Source organism: Bubalus kerabau, chromosome 12 (genome assembly GCF_029407905.1).
Source record: "Bubalus kerabau isolate K-KA32 ecotype Philippines breed swamp buffalo chromosome 12, PCC_UOA_SB_1v2, whole genome shotgun sequence".
Taxonomy (NCBI): Eukaryota; Metazoa; Chordata; class Mammalia; order Artiodactyla; family Bovidae; genus Bubalus; species Bubalus kerabau.
The window spans coordinates 88,245,364-88,263,330 of NC_073635.1; the positions used below are offsets into that span (position 1 = coordinate 88,245,364).

The window sequence follows — 17,967 nt, forward strand, 5'->3', positions numbered from 1 at the left end:
GAGACTGGAGTCGTTCTTGGCTACGTGAATCTGGTGCGGAGTGTTAGCGAGAAATTCTATTCTCTGAACTGAAAAGCCGGTCTTTTCTCGTGGCTCCCGTGGGTCTTGAGGATCCTATGAGATCACTTCCTCTCTCCCCGACAGCCATCACAACCCATGCAGGAAACCTTCACAGCATCAGCACGGGGGCTTTAGCTCCATCGCTCCTGTTCTTTTGCACATTAGAGCAATTCCGTATGCGCTACTGAACCCTGGGGTCTGCTTCTGTCACACACGAGGAGAGAGAGTCGTCTTCCCTTCAGTGCTGTGCGTTTGTTTAGTGATCCGCGGGTGCTGTTTACTGTTCACGTAGCCGTGGGTTTTGAGTCAGTATTCGAGGCCTTGGAATTTCTGAAGTCTCACCAGTAATGATTCCTCTTATCCTGGAAGTCTGTTACAACAACTCCAAGGGTGTTTTTATTATTTTGCTTTGCTTTATCCAAGTTAACCCTGATAGCTAACAATGCCATGCAGAAGAAAGAAAGGAGGCAGGGAACAGGAATAACCTCACTGCAGACATGAGGAAGTCGCTGTAGAGATCGGATTCCTGATCAAAATGCAAGGTGGGGTGAATATTTCGTCTGGGCCGGAAGGCCCTTTGCCGGGACCAGACCGGGCTCTTCGGTGGCGGGTTCTTTCCGCTGCACTCGCTCCGATCTGTATCTTTTAATGTAGCCACTGAAAGTCCCTTTACTCGGACGACAGAACTTGAAAGGCACAGATTATGCTTCCAGACCAGGGCTTTGATCAGAGGCACTGGGAGGTTCCTTGATGAGCCTAGCAGATTGCTTCCCGTGGTTAGTGTCTTTTTTTCCCGTTTCTCATGCACCCGGTAGATGGAGATAAAACACGCTGGCTGCTTTGCCGTTGCTGCCAGTTCTGATTGGAATCTTTCTTAAGTGAGCGTCAGCCCCCTGACCCTTCTACAGCCACGGCTTTGGGAGGCTGGGTCCTGACTTAAGGAAAAAGGAGGAGAAGGAGAAAAGGGAGAAGCGGAGGAACTGGGCTCAAGGGAGGAAATGTTTGGTGCTGTCCCATGTGTAATGTCTGTTCTAGTCTGAGAGTGGAGACCTGGCTGCTCCAGGCAAGGGATGCGCAGGGCTGGCCGGCATCCACGGTCCAGGTGCCACCCTGGGAGTGCTCACCTCGCCTTGATCCCGTGGGCAGAGGCAGGCGGAGACCCGTCCTGCTGAACCAGGTGGCAGCACCCCAGCAGGCGGGTGGCCAGGCCTTGTCCCCGTTCCTGGGGTCACGCAGCCCGTCTTCTACCGAGCCGCTGCCTGTCTGTCCCCCACCAGTGGAGTAAGCGCGTTGCAGAGGCCGTGTCTGCCCTGTGGACTGCGTGTCTCCAGCAAGGGCGTCTCACAGGCAGGTGCTTGGTGCAGACTTGCCTGGCCAGTCAATGAGTCTTTATCGATAAGAAACCACCAAACGACTCTATATATGCAGACGTGGGCTTCTCAAGTGGCACGGTGGTAAAGAACCGCCTGCCAGTGCAGGAGATGTAAGAGACTTGGGTTCGATCCCTGGGTTGGGAAGATCCCCTGGAGGAGGGCATGGCAACCCACTCCAGTATTCTAGCCTGGAGAATCCCGTAGACAGAGGAGCCTGGCAGGCTACAGTCCAGAGTCGCAAAGAGCAGACACGACTTAGAGGCTAAGCACTCACTCACATACACAGACATATATGAACCTTTCAAATCTGGAACAATTCACAGAAACCTAAGAGCTCTGGTATTTGAAGGATGGTTTCGAGATGAGAGTCAAATGGAATTTTAGTGTATGTCTATATTTAGAAGGTGAAATGAATTCGTGGATTACTTCTGTAATTAAAGATGATGTTTAGAATTTGTAATCACTACCTAAATACAGCTTAAGTGGAATACTGCATGGGGCCAATTTAATTATTTTAAGCATGTATGAAAGAATTGTAAGTCACACAGACAGTGCTTTTTCTAAAGCACTTTTGTTTCTGAAAGAGCGATTAGCCTGTTGGATAGTTCACGCCACCGGCCCTTACTTCTCCAAGGAATCTTCACAGCATTTGAGCTGGTCACCACAAGTTTGGGCAGACTCAGTCCTGCCATTGCTTCCTGTACATTAGCAGCATCACTGCCTGAATAGAAGGCAGTTTTAACTTGATGGGAAGTGAAGGAAAACTGTGAGGCTAGAAAGGCATCAGTGCTTGGCGGTTTCCTGTTCATGTGCATGAAATGACAAATTTTAAAAACACGCTGGACGAGCTTTATCCTTATTTCAAAGCAGAATTTAAGTAAGTTGCTCAAAAAGCAATTGAAGTTTCCTGAAACAATTCGAATAGACTCTACAGGACTGAATTCCAGGACGGTTTTGTGTCTCACCAGAGGTATTTTTCTTCATGAAACAAAAGGTCTGTGGATTGCTTCTTTTGTGAGGGGAAAAAAAAACCCGTTTTGAAAATAAGTTAAATGAAGCTACTAGTTATTAACTTTCTACTATCTAGTATTTTTAAAAATTATTCAGGTATTTCATTTATTTAAATATATGTATTTTTAATTCGGTCCCACTTTAAAAGTTACCTTTAAAAATCATCCCTCCAGTCTGTGTTCATTTATCGAACCCTTTCTGCCCGATTTTCACAGCCATACACCAGCGACGGGCGGGCCTGCATTAGCCATGCTGTCACTTCCGTCAAGGGGGAAACTTCTGAAACTAAGTCTAAGTGGAAAAATAAGTGGTATCGTCTGATTTTCACACATTTTATATGAATCAACTGGGTAGGGGATGCTGTCTTCTGTGTAGTTCTTTGAATGCTATATTCATTTTCAAGCCATCTGGAGGGTGATGAAGAGAGAAATGGATCTCTCTGTTCAGGGGCACCGGGCAGCCCCCTGCTTAGCAAGGCTTCCACAGGGATGGCTTTTACTGTCCTTCCAGACAGTTCTGGGACTCTGGGGTGAGGGGAGCCCCGTGGACGAGCAAAGGTGTTCCGTGCGCATCTGTCACAGGACATCGTGGAAAGAGAAGCTGAGATGATAACCTCAGGGAGACTTCCTGCTTTCCCTAACATTGTGAGGATGGGGAGTCAGATGCAAGAGGGCTCCCAATGACTTGCTCAAGGTGCCACAGACGGGAAGTAAAGAATCTGCCTGCAATGCGGAAGACCCAGATTTGATCCCTGGGTCGGGAGGATCCCCTGGAGGTGGGCCTGGCAACCCACTCCAGTATTCTTGCCCGGAGAATCCCATGGACAGAGGAGCCTGGTGGGCTACAGTCTGTGGGCTCAGAGAGTCAGACACGACTGAGGGACTAAACAACAGCAATGTATAAAACAGATGACTAATGAGAACCTACTGTGTACCGCAGGGGACTCTCCTCGGTGCTCCGTGGCGACCTAAATGGGGAGAAAATCCAAAAAAAGAGGGGATATATGTATATGCACAGTAGAGTCACATTGCTGTAAAGCAGAAGCTGATGCAACATTTTAAAGCAACTAAACTCCAGTAAAAATTTTTTTAAATGTAGGAAGAAATTTTCTTTCTTTAAGGAAGAAAAAAGAGACTCTGAAAGAACTAGCAGAAAGCGAACCCCAGACTCAATGACGTCTGCTCGCCCTGTTTGTGCTTATTCGCTACCGGAGCAATCGAAGTCCTTGTTTTCTGCATCCCCTTCCTCTGAGGCAGGCTTCATCCTCCACACCCTCTCTCGTAAGGCATGGCCTAGTTTCCACTGCGTGTCTTTCTGAAATATATGGCCTCGCAAGGATTCACTCTGACAGTACTGAGAATTGCAAGATTAACATTTTACCATAACATTAAATAAAATCAGTTGGATGAAGGATTTATTATTTCATTAATCTAAAATAGTCCAGTAGAGAAAAGATAATAAAAGTAAGAGCAAGAAATTGTTCAAGTTTTAAACATGCTCCACTTTCTTTACATCTTTGAAGACGAGACAATTGTATTAGGGCCCTTGGCTCTTATTAGTACAATAAATTAATGGTTTATAGCCTTTGTTTTATTACTGGAGGAGCACTTCGTAAATCAACCACAAGTACAAGCTAGAAAATAGCCTATAAAACGACTCTTTCTCTCATGTTCTTCCTCTTTCTCAGGCATTATTACTGTTGAGCATAATAAAAAATAGGTATCTAAGAGTATCTCTTAGTACTGTGTGCATTATGACTGGGAATTACTGTATATGTGCACATATATTTATTTCCATTTTTCTCAGGTTCTAAACACATTCATATACACATATATGTGATTGTGATTTTGTTACAAAGGGTTCGATCTTTGTAAGAAATCTGACACATAGAGAAAGTTAAAGAAGACAATATAGATCACACCCATCACTAACTGACCTACCTATAGATTACCCCGGATGCTTGGTGTGTATTCACTCGGTTTTTAAAAATAACATTATAGATGTTTGATTCTTGGTCAGTGTGTATCCCTTTGTACTCTGAGGACGGATATTACGTCTCTTTTTTTTTCTTATATATTTTCACACACACGTGTGTGTTGTGTGTGTTTCACAATCACACCCCCAGGGGTCTGGTGAGCACAGACACTCAGCTTGTGTTTGCTGAAGGGCTGAATGAACGAATCTCCTCCTCACCCCAAGCTCCCTTTGAAAATGGAAGCACGCGCAGTCGAGTCTTGCCGCTCCGTGTGCTCGTCTCTCGTTTAAAGCGATTCTGCGTTTTCCCTCTCGGCCTCTTTAGGCAGAAAGCTCAGGGTGGTAGTGTCCGGCACTCGACACTGCTGAGCGAGAGCGGCGATGCCCGCTGCGAGCCCGGCCTTTCCCGTCTTAGGAATCAGCCCCCTCTCCTCTGACTCCAGGTCTGCTGGGGGAGCGAGGCGGCCCCATTGCTGGCCGCACTTTGTGTGTGTCCCGCGGTCACGCAGGCAGGGGTGCCGCCATCTCGGGGAGGAACGGCCTGGCCCCTCACGAGGGGAACGGGGAAGTGGACCGTGAGCAGAAAACCCACACACAGCTACCGGTTAGGGTCCTGCAAGCCCTCGCTGGGGGAAAATCCGGGGGGCCCGGGGTCAGGTAGGCGGGGACCTGAAGGGCACACCCACAGCCACAGAGTCCAGGCTGAAACGCGAAGGCTGGCGAGGCACGGGCTTGACCGGAAGTAGCGCGCGGCAAGGCAAGGGCTGGGCCGGAAGTAGCGCGTGGGGCGGGCGTGCTGCCGGGGGGGGGGCCCCCGAGAAGAGCCCCAAGCCCCAGCCGTGAGGGGGAAAGCGCCCCCCTCTGAGGCCATGTTTCTCAGCCTCTGCTCTTCGCCTGTCAATCCCGCTCCCCAGGAAGGACAATGGATGAGGCACTAGGACTGCGGCAGGGGGTACAGAGTCCCTCCGCTGTTAAGGGGTTTTGCAGCCCCTCGAGGCTCGCCTTCCCGGGTCGGCCAAGCTCCGGCTTCCTGCTGCTGGGAGAGCGGGGGTTGTGCCTACGCCCGCCCCAGGTCCGTCTTTTCTCCATCAGTCCGCCGTGTGCTGTGTGCGTGCTCAGTCTTGTCCAACTCTGTGCGACCCCATGCATTGGAGCCCGCCAGGCTCCTCTGTCCATGGGATTCTTCAGGCAAGAGTACTGGACTGGGTTGCCATTTCCTCCTCCAGGGCATCTTCCCTAGCCAGGGATCAAACTTGGGTCTCTTGCATCTCCTGCATTGGCAGGCAGATTCTTTCCCACTGCGCCACCTGGAATGAGGTAGTCCTTCAGCAGGCCCTTATTAAGCACCTGTTGTATACCACCACCTTGTCATAGCTAAGGGGTTTTGCCCATTATGAACGAGTGTCACTCTCTGGGGCAGAATCGCCCTTTAGAATGGATGCTTAGAAGGACATGGGGTCCAGAGCCCTAGGGACTTATGGGAGCAAAGCTCAGCGTCCTACTTCAAGTTCAGTGTGAAGCCATTGAGCTTTAAGGAGAGTGTCACCGTGATCCAATTCAGGCTTCAAACATGAGAAGAAGGAGAAAAACATCACTGGAAAGCAAATCTAGGTCTGGGGAGCGAGGCAACAAGCCTTAGGTAGTAACCCACATGAGACGGAGCAGGGCAATGGACACAGAGGGCGGCTGAGGAGGGAACGGATAGGCCCTCACAGGGACCTTCAGTCAACAAGCACGTGACCTTTTATTGACTCAAAGAGTGAACACTCTTTTAAAACCAGCACATCAGTTTACGTCAGGAATGCGCTCATGCTCTTATGTCCAAGTGTGAATTTGCTGCACAGAATAAGAGTGGAGCTCTCAAAGACGGAAAAGACCATATGATATTGCTTACATGGGAAACCTAAAAGAAAAATGGTGCAAATGAACTTCTTTACAAAACAGAAATAGCATCACAGATGTAGAAAGCAAACTTCGGGTGACCAGGGTGGAAGTGGAGGGGAAGGGATAAATCGGGAGATTGGGATTGATATATACACATTACTGTATATAAATAGATAAGTAATAAGGCATAGCACGGGGGACTCAATACTCTGGAATGACCTATATGGGAAAAAGATCTAAAGAGTGGGCATATGTGTGTGTGTGTGTTTATGCACTAAGTCACTTCAGTCGTGTCTGACCTTTTGCGACCCTGTGGACTGTAGCCCGCCAGGCTCCTCAGTCCATGGGATTCTCCAGGCAAGAATACTGGAGTGGGTTGCCATGCCCTCCTCCAGGGAATCTTCCCAACCCAGGGATCAAACCTGAGTCTCTGATCTCTCCTGCGTTGGCAGGCGGGTTCTTTGCCACTAGCACCACCTGGGAAGCCCCATGTGTGTGTATAGCTGATTCACTTTTCTGTGCATCTGAAACTAACACAATGCTGTAAATCAACTAAATTCCAGTAAAAATTATACTAAAAAAAAAGATGGAAAAGACCTGGCCCTGTAGCCATTGAAGGCAGAAGACAGTTCACAAAATAAACATAGGTGAGTTGCAAAGCAAATATGAATGAACCACAGAAGAAATATTTGTAAAACTAGGAAAGCTAGGTAATCTTTTAAAAATATCTTAGAAGGCTTTCCTGGTGGCTCAGACAGTAAAGAACCTGCCAGCAATGCGGGAGACCCATGTTCAATCCCTGGGTCAGGAAGATCCCCTGGAGAAGGGAATGACAACCCGCTATGGCATTCTTGCCTGGAGAATCCCATGGCCAGAGGAGCCTGGCAGGCTACAGTCTATGGAGTTGCAAAGAGTTGGACACGGCTGAGTGACTAACACACTAAAATACTCTCGAAGAAGAATATAAGACCAGATGATGAGGACACAGGCGCATGAAGATGCGCGTCTTTAGCAGTAAGGCCAACATCAGGGCACACGGGGGCAGTAACATGGAGATGCTGGTGGTGGCAGGGCTCTCGCGCTTGTGTCCACACCCCAGAGGGGACAACGGCTGTGATCGTGTTTATGCTGCTGTTAATCATTTGTAACCTCATTCCACGGGGCAGCGTAACTGTTACTGACATTCTTGAGGCCCTTTTGTTAAAAAGACAGAGTAAAGGTGCTCCCTGAGAGGATCCATTAACTTACCCAGTGCACTTTTTTGGAGCTAATCAACCTTGTTTGGGTTTGACTTTGGTTTGCTTTTCACAAAGTGTCGCTCTGGGAGGAAGAGATATGTTTTGAGCACTCTTGACCAGATTGGTATGATTTCCATAATGAAATAATACATAGGGTCACGTGGTACATAATTCACTCATAAGCTCAAAATAGTGGTTTTTATTCATCACTGCTTGCTATACAGGTCATAGTATTCTGAGTGAGAGTAATTAATTTTTCTTAATCTGTAATTACATGTAATTCAAGCCAAACCACCTTCTTCAAATACCAGAAGATACAGTACTTATTAGAGTGTGTGGCTGTAATTATCTTTTCTGTGTTAAAGTTAAAATTCAAGAACGGTCTGTTTATAAAAACGAGAAAAGAACTTATGTTTCGCACAAATGTATCCTTTGGTGATGTTTTAAAGTGCAATCAGAGCCAGACTGAACTTTAGGATATCTGTATTAGCCACCATGAAAATGTAAAATATGGAAATACTAATAATAAGTATAAATTCATAAAACAGTGATCTTCTGTAGAAATGTAACAGACCAAAGAAGTAAACAGGGCTGCGCTCACCCTCTGCAATGGCCCACGCTCTGTCTGTGGAGTGTGCTTCTCTCTGAACCTGAATAAATCCATTTCTTACCCCAAAAGAAAAAAATTTTTTAAAAAGAAGTAAATAGGGGAAATATGTGAATTCAGCCTGGAGGAGATGGCTTTTAGTTAAGTGGTTGTTTCACTGAGCTTCCTGAGAGTATAAGACATATTCCATTCATCCTTGTGGTCTAGAGCCTGGCACAGGGCCTGGTACTAGGAAAGCCCTTGACAAATGTGTGATTTATGAACAGGGTGATGGAGGGAGGGATGGATAGAGGGCTGGATGTAAAGAGGGAGGGAGGGGTGGATAGGAGGATGAATGAATGATGAGTGAAGAGACAGATAAGACAGATGGTAGGATAAGTGGGTGAACAAACGTGAGAGAGGAAAACCAGGAAAGATATAATACGCAATGCACCTAAGTCCTATGTGAAAATGACAAATAGCCGGGAATGTGTGAAGGTCTGTTCATAGCACGCAAGTGGGAATGTAGGCGTTCATGGGGGACTGTTTCTGTCTGGAAGAGATTACCTGGTAGGTACAGAAAGTGCTTTGCATGGTGAAAAGGAGAAGAACTGTTTTACAGGAGCACGGTGACATTCTCAGATCAGCAGGGAGAGGAACAAATCTGATGGGAGAGAGGCACAGACATCAAAACACATAAGACAGTGTGTTGTCCTTGTTGTTGTCAATAAAGCTGTTTTGAAAACTGAACAGGTTGACATTGGGAGGGCACTTTAAATTCCAACATTACAGTGAAAGAAGTTGACTACTTTTAATCCAGCTATGATTTTATATATCTTGCCTTTATATGGGAAGTATGTATTTGAATAATGCTAGTGTTTTTAGAGCCAAGGAGATTAAAAATTTCAAAGAGTAATTTTTTATCTATAATAACAAGGGTACAGCATTTTGCAGCAAAAATATCAGCCCCCACAGTAAACTCTTTCTCAGTCAAATCTAATCTGTGGTAACTATTAATAAAAAGTTGCCAATAATCGCAGACACAGATATACAGGGATGGCACGTAACGAAACAGTGGCCACAGCGGTGACATCATTCACTAAGAACGCTGCTCGGCTGCTGCGGGCCCTTGACACAAGGCTCCCGTGGGTTTCTGCCCTCAGTGCGTGGGGAGTTAGAATCTCAAGTCAATAACATCTCTTTTAGAGGAGTAAAAAGTGTTAGGCCATCAGAGATTAATAAAGATCATATTATGAGGGCGTTTGAATGCCAAACCCCGAAGTATGCATTTTAGCTTACAGGCAATACAAAATCATGGAAAGGTTTCTAGAGTGTTAATAGACTGGAGGCAGTGGCAAGGTGAGCCAAGGGCAGGTAAAGAATTAGAGGATGGAGTCCTAGATTTTGGATACAGTTATCTTATACCAGAATGTGATGGTGCCAGAAATATGACATGGAACATCTGTTTCTCCAGCTGCATTAGACACATTTTTTCCTTAAATGAATGCATTCGCATAGTTTAAATGGATTTATTTTTTTTTAAGATTCAATTATTTGAAATAAATAATTTTAAAAATCTTAGCTCACATTGTAGCTACTATCCATTAAAATCATTTTCTTTGAAATTCTGTTTTTTCCGTTTTGTCATGCCATCTGCTTTCCTTCACCTAATATGTGTAAATTGTGCCCTTTATATTTTTCCAACAGTATCCTAGCCCACAAATATTTCACAGTCAAGTTGAACATTCCAACAGGTATTTCAATAATGACAAAAATGGGAATTCAGTGGCCTTCCACTGTAGAGATATCTCTAGAAGGTACATTAGAAGATAGAGATTATCTACAAGGTACATTAGTGACATAGATACATTACTTTAATGAATTCATTATTATAAAGTACCCACTAGACTGAGAGTTCATGAAGCCATCTGGGTTTTGAAGGATGAATAGGAGCCATTCTAGCAGATGATTTAGAGAGATATATGAAGAAAAATACAGTGTTATATGTTAAGCCAGAAGGAGAAAAATGTTCCTATTTAGAAACAATAAGAAAGATGATATAATTTGAGAATAAACTCAATTGCATTGGAAAAGGATCTTGTACTATAGAAAGTCTAATAAACATTTCAAGAGAGTTTGAGCATGATCTTGGAAATCATGACCTGCTACTAAATAATTTTAAGCATAGATGCAATGGACATGAACTTGAAGCTTCAGGAGATGGTGAGGGACAGGGAGGCCTGGTATGCTGCAGTCCATGGGGTCGCAAAGAGTCGAACATGACTGGGTGACTGAACCACAACAGAACATAATGAGACTGGTGTTTAGAAAGATACATTCAAAACTGTATCAGTAATTGAAACGTTTGAAGTCATCAGTGACAATTCTGTTTAATCTTTTAAAATCTGTCACTTCAGAAAACAAAAACAAAAGCCCTAATGGTTTTCTGATAAAAACAGTGATGACTAATTCACAGATGGCTCTTCTGAAGGTAGTTTTGCCCACGATCTTCCAAACAGCAAGGGGTGATCGGATGGGGGAACGTCCCTAAAAAGGTGAGGCCAGTGATGCAGAAAGGGTGGTGAAGTGTTGAAGGACGCCCCTGAAAAGGTGAGGCCACAGAAGCAGGAAGTGTGGGACCCTCTCCCCTTCCCAAGAAGGGCAGCCTTCCGTGTCTGCCTCTCTGGTTGGAAGTGACAGTCAGAGTTGAGGATGAGGACAGGGAAGCAGGGCAGGGACCTCGCAGATGCCCTCAGCATCTCTAGCGCAGCCTCCAGGCCACCTGCACTGCATGGCAATCACCCATCCAGCCTTGTCTCTGTTCCCGTAGCCTGCATCCCTGAAAAACCCCTAAAAACTGTATCAGTTGTTGAAACTCTCAAAGTCATCAATGACAATTTTGTTTCATCTTTTAAAATCTGTCCCTTCAAGAAAGAAAAACAAAACCTAATAGTTTTCTAATAAAAATAGCAATGACTGTACTCACAGATGGCTTACTTTACAGGAGTCAGGATGACAATAAGGTTTTCATCTCAGGAACACGCTGCCTCCAGGGTATACACGGGGAGGGCTGGGTGGCAGAACGTGTCAGGCTCTCCTTTTCTCTGGTTGTGAGAACAGCTTTTTAGAAGAGAATGCAACCAAAGTCAAGAGTGGAGGTGCTCCCAACATTTGGTCTCATTCAGATGAATCTTAATTTACTGGATTTGATATAGTGTAGCAAGGCACTGATTTCAGAGTAAATGTGTATGAATTCAGCATGCAAATGAAATCAAAATGACCAACACTTTTCTCCTAGTTGGTGTCATTAATAGACAAGGTAAATGCCTGAAAACGCAGGGATCTTGTCTGGGTTTTCCTGATGAAGATAGATTCCTTGATTTATGTCCTACTAATCCTTAGTATAGATCCTTGGTAGCTCAGCCGTAAAGAATTCACCTGCAATGTAGGAGAAAAAGGTTGGATCCCTGTGTCAGAAGATCCCCTGGAGAAGGGAATGGCAAGCCCCTCCAGTATTCTTCCCTGGGAAATCCCATGGACAGAGGAGCCTGGCTGGCTAGAGTCCATGCGGTCACAAAAGAGTTGGACATGACTGAGTGACTAAACAGCAACAGTAATCCTTGGTATCATTGAGAGCTGAGGCCTTAAGGACTGAAATGTATTATTCAGAATAATTTCTGAAGAAGGAATCTGAAATACTACTAAATGGCTAATTTCATTTTTAAGGAGAAAGAAACATTTTGGGGGTGAATCTGTTGCATATTTTTGAAGAATAAAATTTGGGATATTTTATTTTACAATCTCTTTGAAATGACTACATGTTTAGTACATACAGTAATGCTTCATTAAGTTCTTATATCTTATCATAGTGAAAGTGAAAATGTTACTCTGTCAGTCCTGTCCAACTCTTTGCGACCCCATGGATGCAGCCCGCCAGGCTGCTCTGTCCTTGGGATTCTCCAGGCAAGAATAGTGGAGTGGGTAGCCATTCCCTTCTCCAGGCCCGACCCAGGGATTAAACTCGAGTCTCCTGCGTTGCAGGTGGATTCTTTACCATCTAAGCCACATATCCTAGCATGGTGTCAACAAATAAGATGCTCTTTTTTTTTCTCAGTTATACTGTGTGGTTCTGTTCATAATGTCCTGCTTATCACAACCGTGGCCCTATTCTCAATTTGCCCTCTTGGGGAAAGCTGCCTCAGCCAGCTTAGCCAAGCAAATGCTAACAAGTTTAGCTGTTGTTCAGTCACTAAGTGGTGTCCGTTTGCGACCCCATGGGCAGGTGTCCCTGTCCCTCACTATCCCGGAGTTTCCCCAAGTTCAGGTCCATTGAGTTGGTGATGAGCCAGTGATGCTATCCATCTGTCTCATCCTCTACTGCTCTCTTCTTTTGCCTTCAATCTGGAGGCAAGGAATGGCAAACCACTCCAATATTCTTGCCATGAGAACTCCATGAACAGTATAAGAAGGCAAAAATTTCAATGAGCATCTCCAGACATAAGCAACCCATAGGTAAGTCATGTGGTTAAACAATAAAAATAAAGAATGACTGAATGAATCTGCCTATTGGATGGTGGTGGTGGTGGTTTAGTTGGTCAGTCGTGTCCAACCCTTGCGACCCCATGGACTGTAGCCTGCCAGACTCTTCTGTCCATGGGATTCTCCAGGCAAGAATACTGGAGTGGGCTGCCCTGCCCTCCTCAGGGGACCTTCTTAACTCAGAGACGGAACCCACGTCTCTTACATCTACCTGCATTGGCAGGCAGGTTCTTTACCACTGCTGCTGCTAAGTCGCTTCAGTCGTGTCCCACTCTGTAAGACCCCATAGACGGCAGCGCACCAGGCTCCCCCATCCCTGGGATTCTCCAGGCAAGAACACTGGAGTGGGTTGCCATTTCCTTCTCCAATGCATGAAAGTGAAACGTGAAAGTGAAGTCACTCAGTCATGTCCAACTCCTCAAGACTCCATGGACGGTAGACACTAGGGCCACCTGGAAAGCCCAAGGTAGAGGAGAAAGTGAAAGTCGATCGGTTGTGTCCGACTCTTTGCGACCCCATGGAATTCTCCAGGCCAGAATACTGGAGTGGGTAGCCTTTCCCTTCTCCAGGGGATCTTCCCGACCCAGGAATCCAACCGGGGTCTCCTACATTGCAGACAGATTCTTTACCAACTGAGCTATCCAGGAAGAGAGGGATCAGCTAAATAGCTACATCATCGTGCCCAACCTTCTGTCTTCTGTCTTTTTCAGTTAGTCCCTCCATCATTTATCCTTATCACCTACTGAGTCCCAGGTCTTATTTCCAACTTGCTGAATGACTTCCAGTCCTGGCTTTGTGTTCGGTGTTCATCATACCTTCTTTTCATCCTGGAAGACATTATCATCTGTTTCTCTGACTCATCTTTTACCAGGACTTCACAGTTCCTCATCTTCTGTTTCTAATCGGTCACCTTCCTCACAACCCTACCGCTTGTGAAGTTCAGGAGTATTTCTTTACATTCTTCCGGAAATGTAAATATCCACGTGCAGTGGTGAATACCTACTGCAGCATGCTGAGAGAATCTAAGGGTCATTCATCGGCTACTCTGGGAAAGCAGATGAAGGTCATGCAAGCCCTACCAGATGGGAAGAAACAGGCATCAAAAATCCACTCCTGGAGGCGGGGTCCAGGACAAATGGAAATCGGCCAATGGACAAGCAGCAGTTGTGGAATCTTCCAAACCTGAATCATTGATCCCATTATAGTGTCCTGCCAAAACCATGCCCAACAATCCATTCTCAAGCCAGTCTTTTCTTGCTTTTTTAATTGGGCTATAGTTGCCTTCCAATGTCGTGTTAGTTTCTGCTGTACAATGAACTGAATCAGCGTTATGCATACATATTTCCACTCCCTCTTGGGACTCCCTACCCCACCATCCTACCCCTCCAGGTCATCACAGAGCCCCGAGCTGAGCTCTCTGTGCTATACAGCAGCTTCCCATGATGACCTGTTTCACACCTGGAAGTGCATATATGTCAATCCCAGCCTCCCAGTTCACCCTACCCCGCCTTCCCCACCCGGCCTCCACATCTCTCTACATCTGTGTCTCTATTCTTGCCCTGCAAATAGACTCAGCTGTCCCATTTTTTCTAGATTCCACACATATGTGTTCATATATGATACTTGTTTTTCTCTTTCTGACTTTCTGGAACCTCATAACTTTCCAGAATAATTGGTAAAAAGTTAGATGGCCTCCTCTTCAATTTCCCAGTGTATGCCCTGTGTTCACAGGACAGTGTCTATGCTTTCCCGGGAATGTGCCTCCCAGTGTGGTCAGCAGGGACAGGTGTGGCCTCCTCCTTCCTGCCTCTCCACTCAAGCCTGTTTGTTGTTTTCTGCTCCTTGCCTAGTGTTCCTGTTCCACTTTCATCTTTTCCCATCATCCCTGGAAATTTTTTTTGTATCCTCAAATCTAGCAAAGTTCTCAAGATCCACCTACTTGGAATTTTTGGAGTGGCTGTTAGAAATATCACTAGAAGAGATCTTCGCCATCCCACCCAGCTCTCTTCCCACCCATGGTCTCCACCAAATTAAGGGAGAAGAACTATATTCCAGCCCTTGCATCTCCACTCTGAGGGCTCACCCCATGGCGAGCGCCCTGCAGTGGTCATACTGAGGCTGCCTGCTGTGTAGCATCGCTACCTATAACGCTTTGGGAGTTTTGTTTCAGAATCCAAGTCTGCATAGATTTTGCTTTGGGGATTTAGTTTCCTATCGTGAGTCACATGGGCTTCCCCGGTGGCGCTAGTGGTAAAGAAAGCGAAAGTATTAGTTTCTTAGTCATGTCCAAGTCTTTGTGACTCCAGGGACTGTAGCCTGCCTGCCAGGCTCCTCTGTCCATGGAGTTCTCCAGGCAAGAATACTGGAATGGGTAGCCATTCTCTTCTCCAGGGGATCTTCCTGACCCAGGGATCAAACCCAGGTCTCCTGCATCACAGGCAGATTCTTTACCATCTGAGCCACCAGGGAAGTCCTTGCCAGTGCAGGAGAAATAAGAGATATGGGTTTGATCTCTGGGTCTGGAAGATCCCCTGGAAGAGGGCATGGAAACCCACTCCAGTATTTTTGCCTGGAGAATCCCATGGACAGAGGAGCCTGGCAGGTTACAATCCACGGGGTCAGAAAGAGCCAGGCATGACTGAAGCGACTTAGCACACACACATCCACAGTGAGTTACATTCCACAATCGACAATGAACAGAAGATGACATGCCCCCCACCCCCCCACCGAGTGCCTGTCTCACAGATTTGCTCCGTGGTGCTCACAGACAGTACCAACTGTTCTTCCTGTTGACTGCCAAAATAAGTCAGCAGTTGGGAAGAAAAAAAGAAAAAAAAAAAAAAACACAACACTATGAATTATGGAAAATAACTGGGGAGACAGAATGGCAATACAATGGGGCGAAAAGGACCAATTCTCTGTGGCCACCCACTCAGGTGCCTGCCTCGTACTTCAACCAACAAAAAGAAAAGTAAACGAAGGAGGACATCTAGTCAACCAGGAGCCTCAGAAACAGGAGAGTGGAGAGGGCTTTCCCTGCCCATTCAAAGAGCTAGCCCAACTGCCGTAATGCAAGATTTAGGTCTCAATCTCGTGCAAAACTGTTTCATGAACACAGCAAACTGGCCTACCGGAGAGCTAGATGGAAAGACTGTTGTTGTTCAATTGCCAAGTCATATCAGACTCTTTGCAACCCCATTGGACTACAGCATGCCAGGCTTCCCTGTCCTTCACTATCTCCCTGAGTTTGCTCAAACTCATGTCCATGGAGTCAGTGATGCCATCCAACCATCTCATCCTCTGTCGTCCCCTTCTCCTCCTGCCCTCAATCATTTCCAGCATCAGGGTCTTTTCTAACGGGTTGGCTCTTCACATCAGGTAGCCAAAGTATTGGAACTTCAGCTTCAGCATCAGTACTTCCAAGGAATATTCCAGGTTGATTTCCATTAGGATTGACTGGTTTGATCTCTGGAAAGTGACAAAGTATGTCTGGGAGTCAACTCAGCTTCCATGTGAAAAGCTTCATAACATCACCTTGGGCTCTGCAGTCTGATAACCAGTCTGACGTGTCAGCCTCTCTGATACCTAATGGTGTTTAGACCTGTGCCAGCCTTGTGTCCCTGTGAGGTTGGCCACAGGCTTCAAGGGTCAGCATGTCAGTGCTCACAGCCCATGCTTGGGAGCACGTGTTCCATGGTGCTTGTCTCCAGCGCTAAGGAGATGACCATGAACAGTATCACAAGGTCTGCCTGGGCCATATTTTTTCTTATCTAACAGGACATCACCTCTGAGCGTCCACAGCCCCTTCATCTTAGTATTTCCCAGGCTCTTCTGCACTGATTCACTTCTGCTTCCCTGAAGAGACTGTGAGCATTTCCATTGTGAAGGACAGTCCTCACACCTACCCCAGTGCTGTGAATTCTGAGAAAATAAGCACAACACACTGGAAAATTATCGTGAAAATGCACGGCTGTGGCTTATTGTTATGTGTTTTTAAGAACATTCTTTGGCAGCTGTCTTCATCAATAGTGGAATATTTGGGCCAACTTGTATACCACCAGAGCTTTCAGTAGAAGCTGATTCGGTAACACGCCTAAACTCCGTTTTTCAGACCCTAGATAAGGATGCTCATGGTATGGCTACTGTTCAGGCAGACCTCGAGAAGCTTGTTGCTCAGAGACGACTGTGTGGAGATGCTTTACTTTTGTGCTGCACTTCTGCAGTTGCCCTTGTGTAAACACTTGGTTTATAATAATATATGGAGTAGTAGGAAAAAATCATTGACATGAAACAGTTCCATGTGTCAGCTTTAAGTAGGTTTTGTTTATGGTCTTTTTGTTTGTTCGTTTTTCTCCCTTTTCACAGAATTGCCCTCCTTACTGTGAGCTGAGGAAAGAAAAGGATTGAAAAAGAGGAAAGATAAGAGTTTAGCTCTGGAACTTGGGAATTCATTCATGGGAATGGTTGTATCTTCCCATAAAGAGTCAAGACCAGTGTTTTTCTTTCGACTGCCTGGTGCAGCCACCCCAACTGTAGTGGATGGGTATTTGCAAACATTAGTGACACTGTTTACATACAGCAAACATACTTATTAGGGCAAAAGCTTTGAGATTTTGATTAAGTGGAAAAATGTTTAAAAAAAATAGAAGAGGTACTGGAATTACTTTTGTTAGCTTTGCTCCTGCTAATCCTTTTCTGAAAAAAAAAAAAAAAAAAAATCTCTTGCCTGAATATTTTCCCATTGTTATTTTGGCATCTTCCTGCTGCTAAATGTCTCCCTGCTGTTTGCGTTTTAGATTGGAGTTCGGAAAGTGTTCCTGAAATACTGGCACGCCAGCCAGCTGAACGATCTGTGCCGCCAGCTGCAGAGAAAAATTATCACCTGCCAAAAAGGTAACAGTCACACATCTCACAGTCACAGTGCAGTCACACTTCTGAACTTTGCTGAACTGTGAAATACAAACCATTGAGTGAACCCCCACGTTTAAATCTTTGGGGGACCTACGTTAGTGAGGACCCTGCCATGGCCCTACGTCTGTCCATCCCATGGCACCACCTTTGGGCAAATAAATAGGTTTCTGGAGTTCAGAAAGCACTGTGGCTAAGTTGGCTGTTTACCTGTTTCTAGATCAGAGTGTGCTTTATTCCATGGTCATTCCATCTGCAGTTCTGTGCCTCATTGTCACCTAAGCCATCATTTGGAAGAGGGGATATGCGTATCTTTTAATGGATGCATCCCTCACCTTGAAAATGAGCTTCCCTGTTGGCTCAGTGGGTAAAGAATGTGCCTGTAATGCAGGAG

General features: G+C 45.7%; 1 protein-coding gene across 1 annotated transcript in view; it reads left to right on the forward strand.

Annotated features, from left to right (window-relative positions):
- The window catches only part of MYO16 (myosin XVI), a 518,261-nt gene that overhangs the window by 422,940 nt on the left and 77,354 nt on the right, over positions 1–17,967 (forward strand). Inside the window, exon 29 of the mRNA XM_055543007.1 lies at positions 17,462–17,558. Within this exon, the coding sequence (XP_055398982.1) occupies positions 17,462–17,558 (97 nt within the window). The remainder of the gene's footprint in view (positions 1–17,461; positions 17,559–17,967) is intronic.